The sequence below is a fragment of the Arvicanthis niloticus genome, chromosome 23 (assembly GCF_011762505.2).
Source record: "Arvicanthis niloticus isolate mArvNil1 chromosome 23, mArvNil1.pat.X, whole genome shotgun sequence".
Classification (NCBI taxonomy): Eukaryota; Metazoa; Chordata; class Mammalia; order Rodentia; family Muridae; genus Arvicanthis; species Arvicanthis niloticus.
The window spans coordinates 35,846,333-35,865,235 of NC_133430.1; the positions used below are offsets into that span (position 1 = coordinate 35,846,333).

Genomic DNA, 18,903 nt, shown 5'->3' on the forward strand with positions numbered 1-18,903 from the left:
AACCCGAAAGACAAGAGACTTAATATCTAAACCGTTGATATAAAAGCAACACTCTTTAAGGCAACACACAACTTCCCCTGTTGGAGAAGTGAAAGGTCTAAGCCTTGTACCCACAAATTTATACCAATGAAATCCTTGAATTTTGCATCAGCTTAGTAACAATTATACAGATAAAGACAGCCTAATATTAACCACCTCAGTCCCCAAGTCCAGGGAATTGGGGCGCCGACTCTTCATTAACTTCTTCAAGCTGAACATGGGCGTTGACTTTTAGAAGAGGAATGAGGGGAAGGGTAAATTCATAAGCATCTGAAGTCTGTCTTAACTGCATCCAGCTGAAGTCCAGAGCATCAGTGAACATTCAGGTGATAAGATTCATTCTCCAAAGCTGTGTATTCTGCAATATACAAATCTCAAAACAAGGTTTTAGTATCTAGGTAATTATTTTGATTCTCTGAAATCTAGTGTTCTGGAGGCCTACCTCTGTCATGTCTGATCCATATAATTCTGGAAGACATAACTACTACCTTAATGACCTCATCAGAAAACTCATAGAAAAACCTTTTTTTCCAAATTAACCTTTCCTTAAGCCAGTAACCAGAAAAACCTTTACATTGAGTTTTTATCCAGAAAAATATTATACAACTCAGAATCACACCCATTTTGAAAGTTAAATCAATTAACATTATCATTCTGCTCAGCTCTCTGCCTAGAGCAGCCTTCTATTTATTCCTTGCGTCTTTAAAGCCTTTTTCATCTGTTTTTACTCACTTATTTCTTGCTCCATTTTCGTTACTATAACCTTTATTTATCTGTTTGGCTCTCTTGACTCAGAGCAGCCTGTAATTTACTCCTTGCATCTTTAAAACCTTTTTCATCTGTTTCTATTTACTTATTTCTTGCCCCGTTTTTGTTACTATGCAATCACCTTTGTTTCACTTCCGAATTCAACCAGCTCCGTCAGTCGACTAGTTCTCCAGCGCAGGAGTGAGGATGACCACTTCCACTGTATCCCGCTTACTGGAGCTCTAACGTTGAGACTCTGTCCAAATTAGCCTTTCCTTCTTAGTTTTCTTCTCTATCCTAGTTTTCTTTTCTATTTTATTAGTGCTCTCTCCCTTTTCTGCTTCTGATAGGCTATCTTGTTGTTAAGCCAAACAAGATCCACCATACCTTGCAGAAAAGCGTCTAAACTCTCCGCACTGCCAGTTCTGAATCCTCTGGGAGCCAACAGGGTCCTTCGTGACTGGTCAAAACTCCGAGACGTTCGGCTCCGCCCGGGTTTCAGTACCAAATGTAGCGCACAGCCTCGCCTATAAGGAGCACGCCACACTCAGGATTCTTCTGACAGCATTTATTGAACAGCTCTTCAAGATGGTAAGGTGGAGGGACGGACGAAGGACGCCGAGCTCAGAAAGCCCGCTGCTTAAATAGAGCTTTGTGAGACGTGCAGATCCCTCATTGGCTCAAATCTTTCATCCAATTGTCATACTCGGTTTTCGCGCCATGCGCAGGCGCATTCTCAAGTAAAGCTTCCGTGAAGAACCAGGAAGCAGAAGCCTGCGCCATCTTTTAATGGCAAATGCGGCTCCTCACACACCAGGAGAAGTTTTCTGCTGTGCCTCTCTCAGGGAAATGAAGATCAGCAAAGACTTGAGACCCACAAGCGTTGCACAGCTAGCTCTATAAGCAAACCAAGCTCAGCCTCTGTCACTGTCCATCAAGTCCTATTTATACCCTTCAAACATCATGTGTCCTCTACAGGTCTTGCCTCAGCATGTGCATCTGTCTCAGCTGGCATAATTCTGCTAATCAGCTCAAGTCCAAGGAAGCAGCAAGAAACTGCAGCACACCACCAGATTTTTTTTTTTTTTTTTTTTTTTTGTGCATTCTCTCTATGGAGTCCTGACAAATGAAGCTCAACTATGCAATGTAAGGCGAACCAATACATGAGTGTTGTTCACAAAGAATCCTTTATCACATGTCCTTTTATGTGCTTGCTTTAGCAGAACATCCTTCCTGCTGTGTCTGCTTCAGTGAAATGTTCGTTCCTTCACGAGTCTTTCACCTCTGTCCACTTTAGGAAAACATTTCTTTATGCGTTTGCCCCAACAAAACACCTTCCAACACAAATGACTTTCCAAAAAACCCTTAAGTTTCCACTTCAGTGTGTGTGTGTGTGTGTGTGTGTGTGTGTGTGTGTGTGTGAGAGAGAGAGAGAGAGAGAGAGAGAGAGAGAGAGAGAGAGAGAGAGAGAGAGATTGCTATATGCATGTGAGTGCAGGAAGGCTCAGAAGCCAGAGGTGTTAAGAAGATCCTGAAGCTAAAGTTACAGACATTTGTGAGCTGTCCAACATAGGTCTAGGATCCAGACTTGGGTCCTTTATAAGAGCAGTAATGTTCTCTTAACCACTGAGCCATTTCTCCAACCCACAATGATTCCTTGATATCTTGATTCCTTGATACCTCTCTCTTTACTTTCCATTTTTAGTTCTCCTTTATTATATCTTCAACAACTCTGTACCCTCTCCATATTGGAATTGAACCCAAAGCCTTGTACCTGCTAGACAAGCACTCTACCACTAAGCTATACTCCCAATCCTGTGTTCTAAGTTGAGATTTCAAACTGACTTACTCATACCTATGTGTGTATGTGTATGTGTGTGTGTGGGTCCCCTGCAAGCCATAATGTCAGCAGGGAAATGATCAGGGTGACAAAGAAGGAAAAGCGTTCAGTACAACTTAGTTAGCTAGGCTGGCTCAAACTTCTGGAGTCTGACTCCAGGCAGTTTATTTTAGACATATTTAAGTGCAGTATAATTTTGGGGAAAAGTATCCAGGTAACAATCATCCCAATCTCATGTGCACAGTAAAGCTTAGGATGTGACTACGTCAATTTTGCAAAGTACATGTGACTTTGAAGATAGATTCTACGGCCTAAGAGCCTACAATCTAGTGTGGTTTCTGACCAAGATAGCATAGAGGTCACAAGGCTAAAAAGTTCATGTGATATTTCCCCTAATGGTGGGTTCTGTTGACAGTGAAACATGCTAATATCTGGTGAGAGAGAGTCTAGGACAAATATTCTGGGACATCTGGGGGATGTCTGGCTCTACAGATAGCAAAGGTCTCCTGTTTACTAACAACACTCACTCCTAGCCCTCTGGGTGGAAAACAGGTATCCATTTCTTTCACTGAAGAGACAACCCTTTGTTATTAACATTTCTGGTTTCTCCGATGCCTTCTACACATTCCCTTACACTCAAATGCAGTGTTGAATAGCTTACCAATGGGAAATGGAATAGACTAGTATCACAAGCAATCGACTTCCTACTGTTAGTCAACTGCGTTGAAGTGTCTATAAAAATAAGCACTTTGGAACAACATTTGATTTATGATAATAGTTTCTACAAATGGTAGGTTGGAGGTGACTTCATATAAACACACTGAAAACTTGAAGAAATGAGATGTTCAGTTGAGTAAGCATTCAGTTCAAGTCAAAGAAAACAAAGACTTCCATGGAAGGACTAAGACAAACCCTGATTTTCATCCCCACTGATGAGGTTATTTTGTTGTTGTTGTTGTTTTTTTTTTTTTTTTTTTTTTTAGAAAGCTCAAACACAAAATTTACTTATGCATCTCTCAGAATAACAAAATAACCTTCATAGTCTTGTTAAATCTCTGTAATGAAAAATAGGGCATGGATTGACAGTATAACCCTGGAGCTTGGACTAGTAGGTCAGTTCAGTTAGGATCCATTGATAACCAAATCTCTCTCTCTTTTTTTTTTTTCTCTCGAGACAGGGTTTCTCTGTATAGCCTTGGCTGTCCTGGAACTCACTCTGTAGACCAGGCTGGCCTTGAACTCAGAAATCCGCCTGCTTCGGCCTCCCAAGTGCTGGAATTAAAGGCGTGCGCCACTACCGCCCGGCTGACAACCAAATCTCTTAACTCCCAGTGCCAATTAAAAGTGTTTTCCTCTTGTTCACAGAGGTACAAACAAACAAAAATTCTCTAAAAATTCTATAAAACATTAAACTCATTCCAGGCTGTGGTGCTACTATATACCTTTAATCCCAGCAATTGGGAGGCTGAGGCAGGTGGATCTCTGTGAGGCCAGCCTGGTCTACAGAGTGAGATCCAGGACAGCCAGGACTACACAGAGAAACCCTGTCTCAAAAAAGAAACAAAATTTAATTTAAAAAAATTAATTTAGTATAGGTAACAGTGCATCTTTGGGGAAGAAGGAGGAGGAGAAGGAGGGAGGACAGGCAGATGAGAGTGGGGGAAAGTGTTGTAATATGCTTGCATCTGTAAAACCCATTCATTTGTCCATATACATTATTGCCCAGAATCTGCTGGGATACTGAACTAGCTGACTGATAACTGTGGTTTTAATGCCAGTGCTAGAGTGACTGGGATTTGTATTTTAAAATTCGTAACTGTCTAGTAAGACTATAAATGTTTTCATGTATGTTGCTGCTTCTCCACAGGCAGAATACATGGATCCAGGAACCAAGGATTAAAGATGGAAATGAATTCCAATAGCCACTTCCAGAATGTCCACTTCCATTTCTGCAACTTTGAGTCCTTTTGATTTGTAGTTCTTTGTTTTCAACAGAGAAATGCTTCTGCCTTGAAACACAGCAGTTATATTGAATAAAATTTGAGATGCTATCTAGACAGTTTGGGCTTGTCAGGCCCTGAACCAAGAGACATGAAAAAAATGCTTGGCAGCTGAGATGATTGATTCTAATTATAATATGGAAATTGGATTACTTTTTTAAAAAGTGTGCATGTGCGTGTGTGTGTGTGTGTGTGTGTGTGTGTGTGTGTTTGTGTGTGTGAATGCAAGAATGCAGCACCTACTGAGACCAGAAGAGGGCCTTGGATCCCCTGGAGCTCAAATTCACAGAGCTTCACCTGCCTCTGTCTCCTGAGTGCTGGGATTAAAGTTATGCACCAGCACCATCCAGCTACAATAGTTTTTAAATATAAGAAAAAGAGAAAATAAATTCAGCTTTGCTATTTACTATATAGATGTTTTCATCTCTGTTTTGACTGGATGGTTCTGAGCCATTTTGGACTCTCAAAAGACCCAAGGGTTTTATAGTACAGATGGTAGCTAGTGCTTCCCAAGTAATATTTTTGGGGGGCCAAGAAATGATGTTAATTTTTATGGACACTTATATCTTATATAGTAGGATTTTTCTTTCTTCCTAAGAAGATTTTATTTTTAACTATGTGTGTATTTAGGTATGTGCACATTACTGCAGTGCCTTCAGAGTCCAGAAGAGGGTGTTGGGTTACCTGGGGGTTGAGAGCCATTCAAAATATTGCATTGCTCTGTAAGAACAATGTGTACTCTTAACCTCTGAGCCATCTCTCTAGCTCCCCAAAGCAAGATCTTTACAATAGTAGCCGTTCTCAGCTGGGCGGTGGTGGCTCATGCCTTCAATCCCAGCACTTGGGAGGCAGAGGCAGGCGGATTTTTGAGTTTGAGGCCAGCCTGGTCTACAGAGTGAGTTCCAGGACAGCCAGGGCTACACAGAGAAACCCTGTCTCGAAAAAACAAAAAACAAAACAAAACAAAACAAAAAAAAATAGTAGCAGTTCTCAACATGTGGGTCTCGATCCCTTTGTGGGTCAGATATCAAATATCCTGTGTATCAGATATTTATAGTATGATTCATAATAGTATTACAGTTAGGAAGTAGCAATAGAATAATTTTATGTCGGGAGTCAGCACAACATAAGGAGCTGCATTAGAGGACTGCAGCATTAGGAAGGTTGAGAACCGCTGCAATACAGTTGTCTACAGTGAGATACAGTTGACCACTAAGGGATTAGTTTTATCCACAGCCATGATAGGTGCTTCTCATCCAGTATTAAGATAGTTGTCAGAACCTATAAATTTAACTTGTGCTTTTACAAAGAGTCAAGCATTAACAGTCTGCTGATTTTGTCAATGATAATAAGGCAGCTGTCAGTTGTACATTACTTTACAGATACTAAGAAACAATATTTTTAAATTCTGTTCCAATGTAGGGTTGGCATTTTGACAAGTGAGAAAACAACTGCTTTTCAAAAGCTGTTCCAAAGGAAATTTTGAAAAATGGTATTTAGAAGTATTTCCATTATGGTGTTTTTTCTGTTTTATTTATTTATTCTAAGAGGGTCTCTGTGTTGTCCTGGCTGGTTTGAAACTGACTACACAGAGTATACTGCCCTGAACTTCTTTCAATCCTCCTGTCTCCACTTCTGTAGTGCTGGGATTACAGCTGAAGTTATTTTTTCTTTTTGACAAATATGTCATCAGGCATGTTGACATCACATCTGTAATCTGTGACACTTCAAGGTCAACCTAGGTTTCATAGTATCTCAAGAATACCCCAAACTCAAAACAACATATATATCATTAATAGCCTTATATAACCCTATATAATGGTAATTTTTCAATGATTATATTAAGTGTTGGAGTATAGCTTTGCATGCTTGAGGCCTTGGGCTGGATTCTCAGCACCAGAGCAGGTTGTGGTGATTTACTCAGTTCCCCTATAAAGATCAGTGTGTCAAAGGCTTTGAAGCTATGGAAATACTGACAAGTGGGCCCTAAGGGATGCCTGTCAGGGTTTCTCTGTGTAGTCCTGACTGTCCTAGAATTCACTTTGTAGATTAGGTTGGCCTCAAACTCAGAGATACGTCTGTCTCTGACTCCAAAGTGCTGGGATTAAAGGCATGCACCATCATACCTGGCTAAAAGTAAATTAAAAAAAAAAAATAAAGTAAAATACTGGGCTCCTGAGATAGCTCAGCTAGTAAAGGCACTTGCCAGTAGAGGACATCGGGTCCTTGGAAGTGGAGTTACAACCTGTTGTTAGTGGCCATGTGGGTGATGAGAATTGGTTGTGGGTCCTCCACAAAGAGCAACCAGTGCTCTGAACTTCGGAGACATCTCTTCATCTCTTCAGCCCCCTACATACTTTTTTCTTTTCTTTCCTTTTTTTTAAAGATTTATTTATTTTATGTGAGTATACTGTCTCTTCAGACACATACTGAAGAGGGCATCAGATCCCATTACAGATGGTTGTAAGCCACCATGTGGTTGGTGGGAATTGAACTCAGGACCTCTGGAAGAGTAGTCAGTGCTTTTAACCACTGAGCCACCTCTCCAGCCCCACTTTACATTCTTTTTTTTTGTTGTTGTTGTTGTTTTTCGAGACAGGGTTTCTCTGTAAAGCCCTGGCTGTCCTGGAACTCTGTAGACCAGGCTGGCCTCGAACTCAGAAATCTGTCTGCCTCTGCCTCCCTCCCAAGTGCTGGGATTAAAGGCGTGCACCACCACTGCCCGGCCCCACTTTACATTATTAATATAAGGAAATAAATAATGTGGTGTTTCACCTCCTGAAGTGAATGGCTTTGATAGAGTTAATTTGGCACATAATTATAGGATATCCAGAGAGTCTAAAGTTCAGGACAATAAATAATTATTTTAAAATTGTATGCCTGATAGTTCATGGATATATTAATACTAAAACGCAACTCACCATTCATCTGAAATTCATACTGAACTGAATGAATGCTTTTTAATTTTTCACTGTAAACACTATTTACAGAAATACAGATAATCCAGAGAAGCTGAGGGGGTAGTTCAGTGGTAGAGCACATGCTTAGCATGCCCAGGCTCTAGATTCAATCCCTAGATTTGGCAAAATGAGATAATCTATCCAGAATAACTGTAGGATAAAGACTAGGTGGTCCTACATCTTCGCTCTAGTTGGTCACTGAACAGTTAGGGAACTTCCCACAAAGCCCTAGAATTGAGCCAGCTTGTGACCAGATCCTGAACTATTTTTAGGCTGAGGTTTTCCAGGGATTGGGGAGGAAAAGAGTCATATTTAAAATTGTGGATTAAAGTATGTACTTAAGAGGAGAGAAAGTGTGTGTCATATGTTGACACAGAAAGACCACTTCAGACACATCATCACTAGGCCTCTCTCCCCTACCCTAAGCAAATAAGGCCGGGATACATGATGGCTCGTTAATACAAAGGAGCCAAGGGACCCTTTTCAAATGTGTAGTTGAGCAAGTCAAGCAAAGAAACTGAGATGGGAAAAACCTTGCAATAAGTGAACAACACTTACTGTGTTTTGTTTATTTTTTGAGACAGGGTTTCTCTGTCTAGTTCTGGCTGACCTGGAACTTGCTCTGTAGACTCAGAGACCTGCCTGCCTCTTGCTGGGATTAAAGGTATGAGCCACCACCACCCAGCTGCTATTATTTGAGACCAGTCTCCTATAGTCTAAAGGCTGACCTTGAACTTCTGATTCTCCTACCTCCACTTCCCAAGTCCTTGGATTACATGCACAAGCCACAGTGTGCACAGGATAAAAATTTTTAAAAAGTATTACTTATTTTCATTTTTTTTTTTTTCCGAGACAGGGTTCTCTGTGTAGTTCTGGCTGTCCTGGAATTCACTCATTCTGTAGACCAGCCTGGTCTACAGAGTGAACTCAGAAGCCTGCCTCTGCTTCCCAAGTGAGTGAGCCACCACTGCCCAGCTTATTTTCATATTTAAGGGATACATTCCATTTGAATTCTCATTTTTGGGTTCGGTGACCTTCCAGTAAGTTTAGAATGCTGTAGTATGAACTTTCGAACTAACTACTTGCAAAAAGATAATTCTGCTTGACAGGTGAACCTCTTCCTCGTTTCCCATCTTTGTCTCAAGAATTTCTTTAGTTCATCTTTCACCAATGGTTGTTTTTAACCACTCCTGTGCCATCTCTGGTCCTGAGGAAGTAATTCCTGTTAAATTGAAAGGGCAAACCGGACACCTGCCTATTTCAGGTTAGTTAATTACCACTAATGATAGAGGATAGTTTCTTGGAAAAGCACCCCATTGAAAAGGGGACTTTCAACTTTACCTGGTAAAATTCCAGTGCACTTACCCAGTTTCCTCACTGAGGTCAACTTGGGGACTCCTGCACTATTGAAAGGCAGCTACTTCTGGCCTGTATTGTGGTGGCTGGTTAACAGCTGCGCATCCTCAGGGCTCCATTCTCAAGACCTTTGGCCTCACCCCTACCAATGAAATAAGATACTGCTATGTTCCCATAATGTTTCTTGTGGCTTGCAAATGCATCTGGAACCAATGGACAGAGGACTTTCTCAATTTGATTTTGGCAATTTTCTTCTCACTTTCTTTTGGCAGTGGGGGTGGGGATTGTTAGTGCTAGAGGTTGAACCCAGAGCTTGAAGCATGCTAAAAGCATATGCTCTACTATAGGGCTACTATCAGCTCATTCCTCTTTCTACCTCCCCCCACCCCCATACCGGTATACCAAGTGCCCTATCAGCTTCAACAATTCTGCCTTTTTTTTTTTTTAAACCGATAGGCTGGGGGGTGAGGGTCAATTAGAAAACTGATTTGGAGAACAGAAGGGTGGTGATACATTTTTGGAGGGGGCAGGTGCACTGACAAAAACCCACAGACAACCTCCTTCCAGACGTCCAGTCCAGTCGTGGGTTCCCTCGTTTGTTCGCTTGGACGGGGAACTGGGCGCCCCAAGAGGCGGCGAGCAGCGCTGGGCGAGCCGCCGTCCCTCCAGGGAAGGAGGGTGAGCCCGCAGGCCGGCTGCCACTCTGATTGTTACGCGTGTCCAACTTCACAGAGTGCGGCGCGCCGGGGTGCACCGGGGCCGCCATCCTGAGTCAACCGTGGTTCGGCGCGGGCAGCGGCCGCTGCAAGCCGCCGCCCGCCGTCTCTGGGCAGCCGTCCGCGGGGGAGGGGCAGCTGGCGCCCGCGTTCTCCGACCCGGCGGCCGGCGGAAGAGCCCCGCACCGCGGAAGCGCCACCGCAGCTGGGGATCAGCTGCTGGAGGAGGCGGAGAGGCGGAGCCTAGGGGGGAAGGGGAGGGAGGGACGCAACCGTGAGGAAGCCGCGAACGCCGCCGACCGTCTGCACACCTCGCTCCGTCTGCCATGGCTGGTTAAAGAAGCCTCCGGCTCGCCGCGCGCGGGGAGGGACGGGAGGGGAGCGGCGGCCGGGCGTGCTGCCGAGGGAGGGGCGGCGGCGCGAGCTGCGGTGGCGGCGGCGGCGGTTCCAGCATGAAGAGGAGAGCTGGCCTGGGGGGCAGCATGAGGTCAGTGGTGGGCTTCTTGTCCCAGCGGGGCTTGCATGGGGACCCCCTGCTCACTCAGGACTTTCAGAGGAGACGCCTGCGGGGCTGCAGAAACCTCTACAAGAAGGACCTTCTCGGCCACTTCGGCTGTGTCAATGCCATTGAATTCTCCAACAATGGAGGCCAGTGGCTGGTCTCAGGTAAATCAACCCCCTCCCTTCCCCTCCCCGCGCCTCCCGCTCCCCTTCCAGCTGCCCCTTGCCCTTCTCCGCCACCCTCCTGCTGCCCCGCGTCCCCACCCCCGCCCTTCTCAACCCCTCTCCAGCGGTGGGAAGATTTGGTGTGAAATTAATACCATTGCAGGGGGAGGGAGGGAGGGGGAGGGTAGGAAGAAGGGGAAGGAGAGGATGTCTTCTATTAAAAAAAAAAAAAAGACCTAAAATGGTTGACAGGTCTTTAATGCGCTTTATCCCAAGTGCAAAGTGGTCCCTCCGGATGCCTGCCCCACAAGTGTGGGTCGGGGAGGGGGATGAGGTTACGGTTTGACTAAGTTGGATGGCAAACTCTTCCTTCCTCTGCGTAGTTTAAAAGGTGCGGGGGGCACGGGGGGGGGGAGGGCTCTTAGGGGTGGGGGAGGCCGAGGCGCGCCAAAGGCCAGGGGAAGCTCGAGCCCCGGTCCTCGGTCCTCGGTGTCGTGGAGAAAAGGGGCCTCGGAGCCGGAGGCCGGCGGTGACAGAGCCGGACACCACGGGGCCAGCGGGGTCGGGCGGGTAGTGACGGGTAGCTTGAGAGGCGCCCCCTCCCCCGGGCTCTCTTAGGGCCCAATCCCATCTCCCAACAGGCAGTGGTAGCCTCTTCCGCGTCTTGTTTTTATTATGGTTCCGAGAGTGGCGATGGCTCTGGAGACCCAGGGACACCAGCCTGAACCTGGATGCGCTGCTCGAGAGGCAGGGGTTCGGGACGACCCCCGGGAGACGTACTGGTGGGAGGTGGGCCCCAGGACCCTCTTCTCCCTGGCGCTCCTGTTGCCGGGCTGCTCGCCTCCTCCCCCACCCAGTTCAGCTGGGCCTACTTGCCTCCAGGGTCTCCCCTCTGGGGTGGGGAAAGTGGTGCAATCGAGGCCCGGGCTCCGGCCGGGCGGTGTAGGCCTTGCTCTCTCGGGGCTCCTAGCGACAGGCAGCTGAATCGATAGCCTATTGCTCCCGGGGAGGCCCGGCCGGAGCAACGGCGGCGGCGCCTGCGTACGAGCGGCCAGGGTCGCTGGCTGCCGCCCGCTCCTCCCCTGGGGTCGCGGCCCCGGGTGAGGGCGGGTGGGGCTGGGCTCTCGCCGGGGAAGGGGCGGCTCCCTGAAACCCGGTTGCACTGAGAAGGGCCTAGACCAGATCGGGCGTTCCCGCTCGCCTCCTTCCTCCGCTTTTTTTTTCCTACACTGGGAGGGCTGAAGGGGCGCCCAGCACTGGACGTGGCGCTTAACTTCACCCAGGTGGATCCCCGAATGGCTTTCTAATTTGCGTCAGTGGGCAGCTCTCCAGAAACTTCGGCGGTTATGGCAAAGCATCTGTCTTCACAAGTATCAGGCGGAAGTGCCACCATGAGTATGGTCCAGTTTGTGGGTAGCAGAGATAAGAGGTCTGTGATTATTTCATGATAAACCGGGGATTTCTCTAGAACTGACCCCATCTTTTCACACCGCATCATTTTCCCCTTGCATAAAGTTTGGACCCTAGATGACCCCCTGCCCCAAGAAACCTGATATACTACTTCAAGGCAGACCCTACATTAAAACGCTTTTCTTCCACACAACATGGTGTAGAATTTTATCTAACAAAATTAAAGTGTAAAAATGGAGAGAAAACCTCTTCTTTGAATGCTGTTTCTGTGTTTGTAATATAACTCTCTCCTGAGATTAATGTATTACAACAGAGAGGCTCCCCGAGAAACACTTTACCCACGGAATGAGGGACTGTGAGGATACTCTTACAATGAACAAATTAATCGTAACTAATCACACATTGCCCCAGCTTAACACACTTTAGACATAAACTTGAAACATAATGCAAACACCATAAAGTTCTCCGATTTAAAGTTAATGCATTTTACACCTTTTCATTTTGTTTCTCGAGACAGGGTTTCTCTTTTGTAGTCCTGGCTGGCCTCGAACTCAGAGATCTGCCTGCCTCTGTTGGGATGAAAGGTGTGCTCCTGCACCACTCTGTACATTTTTCACTTAATCTTAGTCAGAAGGCAGAGAAGCAGAGGCTTATGGGTTAATACGTTTTTAAAAGCATTGGAAGAGCCACTGAGTTGTATGTACTCCCAGCATTATTCGGTAATCCTTCCCTTAAGGATCTTTTGTTTGAGGACAGGCTCTTGCTATGTAACAGTACCTCTGTGTCCTCTGTATCGTTGTTGAACGCCACTATCTCTAGGCTTGGCCAGTTTCTTTCTTTTTAATTTCTGTTTAAGAATGAGTGTGTAGTTCAGGCAGGCCTGGACTCAGTTATGCCACCAAGACCTTGAACTCCTCACCCTGCTCCCTCTACCTCCCAAGGGGTGAGTTTAGGTTGCTTTATTTCTTTTTACTTTTAGGAGACAGGATCTCACACTGGTCTCCCAGGCTGTTGTGGAACTCACACTGAGGTTCTGACTGGCCCCGGGTGCCTCCAGAGCCCTGGGGTTGTAGCTGTGAGTCAGGAAGCCTTGCTCTTCAGTCTCTACTGTAGGAAAGGAGGACTGGCTGCATGGCTCAGGCTCTGGTTTTAGGTGTTCACTTCCTTCTCTAGTCAGAGTTATCCATCTCCGCCAGTCAGTACTTCCTGGGTTCCAGCCAGCCCACCCTCCCCCACCACGCCTCCTAGCCTCATTCTTCCTGTTCTGTTTTTGTTTTCATTTCTGTCTACTCCTGTCCCAGGTCTTAGTCCTTCCAGAAGTCAGCTCTATTGGCCCATCCAGTTGGACTCAGATATTATCTATTTCCAGAACACAAGTTTTTGTTAAAAGCAATTTACCTTGCACTGTAAGTGCAGCTTGTGTTAACGAAACGTTCTGCTTGCTTTTGACAAGGAAGCCCCTTTGGGGATTCATAATACTCCGTAACTTGTTAAAGCTAATTAAAAAATATGTTTTCCCTTGAGAAGTCCCTCAGTGATCTTTCCAAGTTTAACAGTATTTGAAGTGTCATATTTACATGCTTTTTTTCCTTTGGTTTATTGAGACAAGGTCTCATAGCCCAGGCTAGTATGGAACTCAGTACGTAGCTAAGGTTGGCCAATGAACTCCTTGGTCCTCCCGATTCCACCTCACAGATGCTGGGATTCCAGGTGTGAGAGCCCTTCCCTTTGTCATTTTTTCCTACTGACACTGTCCCTTATTAACAGTTCTCACTTGAGGGTAATCACAGACTAGTGTGAGACTGACTGGGGCACCTATTCCCAGAACGGAGGGATATCAGACTCTGGGATGGTACTTTTCTGCACTTTGTTGATTTTATGTCTTGATCTGGATTGGTGAAAGCCCTTTGAGAGACATGACACTCTGGCAGACTGTCTCCAGTTAATTGTTTACATTTACTAATAGTTTGAGTGGGCCCACATTTTTGTAACTAATACACAGGATTTGACAGAATTAAGACCTAGGACTAAAATATCTTTGTGATTTCTGTGGCCATATAAAGGGATACTGCTTAAGAATACATCACTTTCCTGTCAGCTAGTCTGTCTGAGAGAGTACAGTGAGGTACAGCAAGGGAGAGGATGGGTAATACTTTGTTATTTGACACTTTATTTAAAAATTTTTAAATTTGTATTTATTTGTTGGTTTGTGTGCATGTATTATGTCTATGTACCATGTCTATGTCTGGTGCCTTTGGAGCTCCTTGGGATTGGAGTTACTGATGGTTGTGAGCCACCACGTGGTACTGGGAATTGAACCCAGGTCTCATGGAAGAACATCCAGTACTCTTTTAACTGCTGAGACATCTCTTTAGTCTTATTTGATACTTTCAAGTTGTGAAAACTGGCCATGGTGACACACCTTTGAAATTTCATCCACTTGGGAGGTTAAAGCAGGAGAAAGTAGCCAATATGAGTAATTCAGCAAGAGCCTTTACTTAAAAAGAAAAAAAAAAGATGCTTAGCTGTATGTACACACATAGAGTGATCGGCCTAGTTTTCAGGGCTCTCTGTTCAGCTCTCCCAGTCTGGGATATACACATACTGTCCTTAAACTTCTGATCGTCTTGTCGCCACCTCCACAGTGACAGGATTATAGGTATATGTTTCAACTGTGAATGGTTTTAAGGAATATTAAAATATTTTCACCAAAGAAGTTACTTTTGTTATTCTTTTTTTTTATTGACCAGAAAGCAGTATGGCTGTGATACCATGCAGGCAGTATGGTATTGTGGCATGACATGTAGTTAAAATCATTGCTAGGCCACTTAAACCTGTGACTTCACATTACTGAGCCTCTTGGTGGTCTGTACAGTGGAAATTCCAGGCCTACCTGAAGGGTTGTTGGTGAGATTTATGCACAGAATCATAATAAAAACCTGTTTGCTTTCTTTCTTAACTTTGTGTTGCTTCTGTGGTCTTCCTCATGGTTGCCTGACCCTGTTGGTAATATCCTCTGCTAATTGGGCTTTGTGACTTTTGTTGCCATGCTAGAGATGGAACTCAAGTTCTGGGCACTCTAGACAAGTGCTCTACCACAGAGCTATAGCCTTAGTTAGTGGATTTTTTTGTTTGTTTGTTTGACTTTTTGAGACAGGGTCTCACTGTGTAGCCATGGCTGGCCTTGAACTCACAAACATCCACCACTCTCTGCCTCCCGAGTGCTGATAAAAGTTTTCATCACCATTCCCAGCAGCCCTTAGTATTTTTGAGATATCTCATTCCCATGCTGGCCTTAACCTCTGGATCCTTCTGCCTTGCAGCCAAAGTGCTGGGATTATACATGTAGCTAGTTTTATGACTCTGAAATGAAGAGGCAACGTTATGTATCTCAGGTTATTGTCACCTGGGATAGGGTGACGTGATTTGAAGTTAGAAGTCTTAGCTGTAGTCACAGATTGTGTGGGTTTAGTGGATTTAGGTAAATTGCTTCATTATCTATTCATAAAATAAGGTACTAGAGTGCCCTAAGTACAAGTTAGATGGTAATGAATGGCCAGTGAAGTTGTTGTTGATGAAAGTGCGGAGGCTAGGGATGCAGTCCAGTTGGCAGAGGGCTTGCCTAGCAGGCACAAAGTCCTGGGCCCTGGCACTGGCGCCACATAAACCTGGCACAGGGCAAAGCTGTCAGAGGTGTTCATGCCTGTGATCTAGTACTTGAGAAGCAGAGGCAGGAAGTTTAGACATCCAAGGTCATCATTGGCTACACAGTGAAATTGAGGCCAGTCTAGGTTCATATTTCCAAAGAAAGCAAACCTATAAAAGCACACAATAGGAAAAAGGAGAGACTGAAGTGGTAGTGAAAATGTACATACTGGAACTGGGAATGTAGTTCAGTGGTAAAGCAGGCATGAGCTTCACAACTGCAAATGAATAAACTACACCAAAGTGCATCCATGTTGCTAACAGGTTAAATCCAGGGTATCCCTTACGGATATGTAGTGCTAACCTTATTAATATCATTAGGATTGCTTGCAAGAAACACTCATCCCTTGAATAATAATGTGGCATATATTTATTTAATTTTATATATTTTGTAAACATACACACATACATATAAAGAAGCTAATCAAAAGCATAAACTAGACTTTTAAAAGTAAGCTTTACACAGCTGGAGAAATGGCTCGGTGGCTAAAAGTACTGGTTGCCCTTTCAGGTTCAGTTCCTAGCAGCCACATGGTTACTTAGAATCCATAACTCTTTGAGTGATTGTGAGTGCCCTCCAAATTGAACATCTTTGAGATGGATTTGCGTGGAAGACCAATCAGAAATAGCTATGTAGGTATCAGACATGGATTATATGTTATCTTCTTACATCTTATTTTACATGTATGGATATTTTGTTGCATGTACGTGTTTGCACCACTTATGCCTGATGCCTAGAGGCCAGAAGAGGGAGTCAGATCTGAACTGAAGTTACTGAGGGGTGCAAGCCACCCTATAGGTGCTGGGAAATAAACACAGGTCCTATGTAAGATCAGCCAGTGTTCTTAACTGCCGAGCCACCTCTCCAGCACCTCTTATATTTTATAAGTGTAAAGGTTTGTGTAAATAGAATCTTAGCAGTTGAAAAAGCGTTTTCTGCTATTTAGTAATGAGAGTTTGCAGTAATGTTATTTCCCTTTCATTGAGGTCTGAGGATTTGTATTCTGTAAAGCTAGTGGATTAATGGCTCATATAAAGTTTTATATTTCAGTGAGGTTATTTTATCATTCTGGTGCTTATGACTAAATGTTAAAAAGTACTTTTGGGCCGGGCAGTGGTGGCGCACACCTTTAATCCCAGCACTTGGGAGGCAGAGGCAGGCAGATTTCTGAGTTCGAGGCCAGCCTGGTCTACATAGTGAGTTCTAGGACATCCAGGGCTACACAGAGAAACCCTGTCTCAAAAACAAAACAACAACAACAACAAAAAAAACAAAACAAAAAAAGAAAACAGCAAAAAAAGTACTTTTGGAAGCTTTTCAGATAGCAGCTATGCTGTTCCAAAGTGAAGAATTGTGAATGGAGAGACATTTAGTTGTTTGGCCATGTTTTATAAAGGGAGATAGCTGTTTAGTCTATTACATTTACATGGGCCACCAACATTATTGTTGTAGGGATCCACAGTCATAGAGACTGAGATTTTCTGCTCTTGCTGACTTAGTTACCTTTGACAAGTCATTCATCCTGTCTCTCCTCATCCATGTAGGAGGGGCAACATATCTCCCAGGGCTGGGATGGAGACTGATGAGCTGACACAGTGGCTTAGTACTGGCTCTTGTCTACAGGTCCTACTGCTGCTGCAGTTGCTGTGTCAGTTGATCCTCACAAGAGCAGAAGTAAAGACCTGCTCAAATAGTGTCAAGCTCTCTGAGTGCATTACTTTGCCAGTGTAACCCATCTGTAGTTTCACTGTCCTAGGCATAGTTGTTTGTATTAAATTGATGGTGTCCCATAAGGGGAGATGTTGCAGGATAGATTTGGGCAGTCTACTGAGTCTCCACTGTGAAACTGAGATATACATTTTATTTTTGGAGATCTTTGTTTCTTTCCTAGAATATTGGTCAAGAAGAGGAATTTGTTTTTCATTCTTAAGATTGGTTTTGTGAAGTTCATGTAGGTTTTGAACTCATTTTGTAGCTGAGAATGACCTTGAATTGATAGCCTCCTCTTACCTCCCGTGCTGGGGCCACCCCACACTGCTTAGGAGGAGGAGCCTGTCAAAACTGGTACATAGCTTCCTTTAGTCTGAATTCCCATTCAAGTCTTTATCTATTCTAGTTGTACCACTTGGCTTTACTACTTATTTTGAACCTCTGAAGATAGTCTTTTTTAGTGTTAGATAAGTTGACTGTGTTTGATGGCTTAGTAAAAATACTTTAAAAGTTATTTTGTGTGCATGCATGCTGCGCCCCTCTGCAGGCATGATTCTTGAGTGTGGGCCCCAGAACATATGTCAGGTGAGAGGAAAATTTTTGTGGCGTTGGTTTTCTCCTTCCACCTCTGTATGGTTCCCAGGGATGGAATTCAGGTCCCCAGGCTTGTGCAGCAAGCATCTTTACCTATAGAAGTAATTTTATGGGGAGTTTCTGCCCCATTCTTTCCTGTTTAGCTCTCTAGTAAACAACACAAAGACATCAAAATTTATTAACAAGCTACAGTCCTAAACTGGCAGGTTCTGAGACTATGATAACCCAGCTAGGCTATTAATAACCAGATAAAAGCCGCATTATGTGCCAGCTGAGTTGTGCTCTGTTTTATGCGTGTCCTCAAAGTGAGCTGCTTTTGGCCATGTACTCATGGTCCATCCTGCCTCATGCCAACCCCCTTCTTCCTCTATCTGTTTCCTTCCCCTATGGTCCTACCTGAGACCCCCTGCTTGATCTCAAGTCCTGCCTCTCTCTCCTGCCCTTGCCTAGGTTCTAGCCTTTTTTTGTCCAGTCAGAGATTTTTGGGGAGTGTTCTTTTATAGCACATTGGTCAACACAATGCCCATGTCCAGATTGCAACTTGATCTTGGGGCACAGAACTCAGCATCTGAATACACAGCGCACAAGACCGACCCCAACATTTATCCTGTTCCATCTCAAGTAACCCGCTTTATAATGGGCCGTGGGAAGAACAACTAAAATTTGGATGTTTGTCAGCTTTGGTTTAATCTCCGAGTGTTAGTGGGTGGGTAGTGGCAGGTAGGGTCTATATTGATTCAATCTTAGAATTGTTAAAAGGTGAGTTTTATGGTGTTAATTTGTTTTTGCAAAAAGTTTTGTAAAAGTGTAGGCAGTGATATTATATACAAAAATGAAATCATAAACTGCCCAGAAGGTGTGGATGGAGAGTCTGGTGTAGTTAGAAGAACTTGTAGTTTTCTATATTAGAAGAGTTGAGACTGGAAAGAATAATGACCTTGTGGTCTGGGAATATTTACATTGCAACAGCTACAATCTTAACTCCTCTATGGATCCTTACTGTTTAGATACCAAAAAAACATGTTTTCAATGTCTAGCTCTATTCTAATTCTTTTTTTTTCTTTTGAATAAGACATTCACAATAGTTATCAGAATATGACAGTTATAAGAATCTTCCCATCCAGTTGCTGTTTTTATTTTGTTTGTTTTGAAACAAAGT

At 44.2% G+C, this 18,903-nt stretch overlaps 1 protein-coding gene and 1 long non-coding RNA gene across 3 annotated transcripts in view; one reads left to right on the plus strand and one right to left on the minus strand.

Moving 5' to 3' along the window:
- The window catches only part of LOC143437043 (uncharacterized), a 12,198-nt gene extending 2,333 nt beyond the window's left edge, over nt 1-9,865 (minus strand). Inside the window, exons 1-2 of the long non-coding RNA XR_013106744.1 lie at nt 9,500-9,865; nt 8,952-9,084 (exon numbers count right to left, since the gene is read on the minus strand). This is a non-coding gene — a long non-coding RNA (uncharacterized LOC143437043). The remainder of the gene's footprint in view (nt 1-8,951; nt 9,085-9,499) is intronic.
- Nucleotides 9,866-10,003: 138 nt separating this feature from the next.
- Dcaf5 (DDB1 and CUL4 associated factor 5) overlaps nt 10,004-18,903 on the plus strand; it is a 94,073-nt gene continuing 85,173 nt past the window's right edge. Inside the window, exon 1 of one of the 2 annotated variants that reach the window (XM_076921845.1) lies at nt 10,004-10,324. In XM_076921845.1, coding sequence (XP_076777960.1) covers nt 10,111-10,324 — 214 coding nt within the window. In that variant the 5' untranslated portion in view covers nt 10,004-10,110. The remainder of the gene's footprint in view (nt 10,325-18,903) is intronic. The other variant, XM_076921846.1, reaches the window with a different exon arrangement.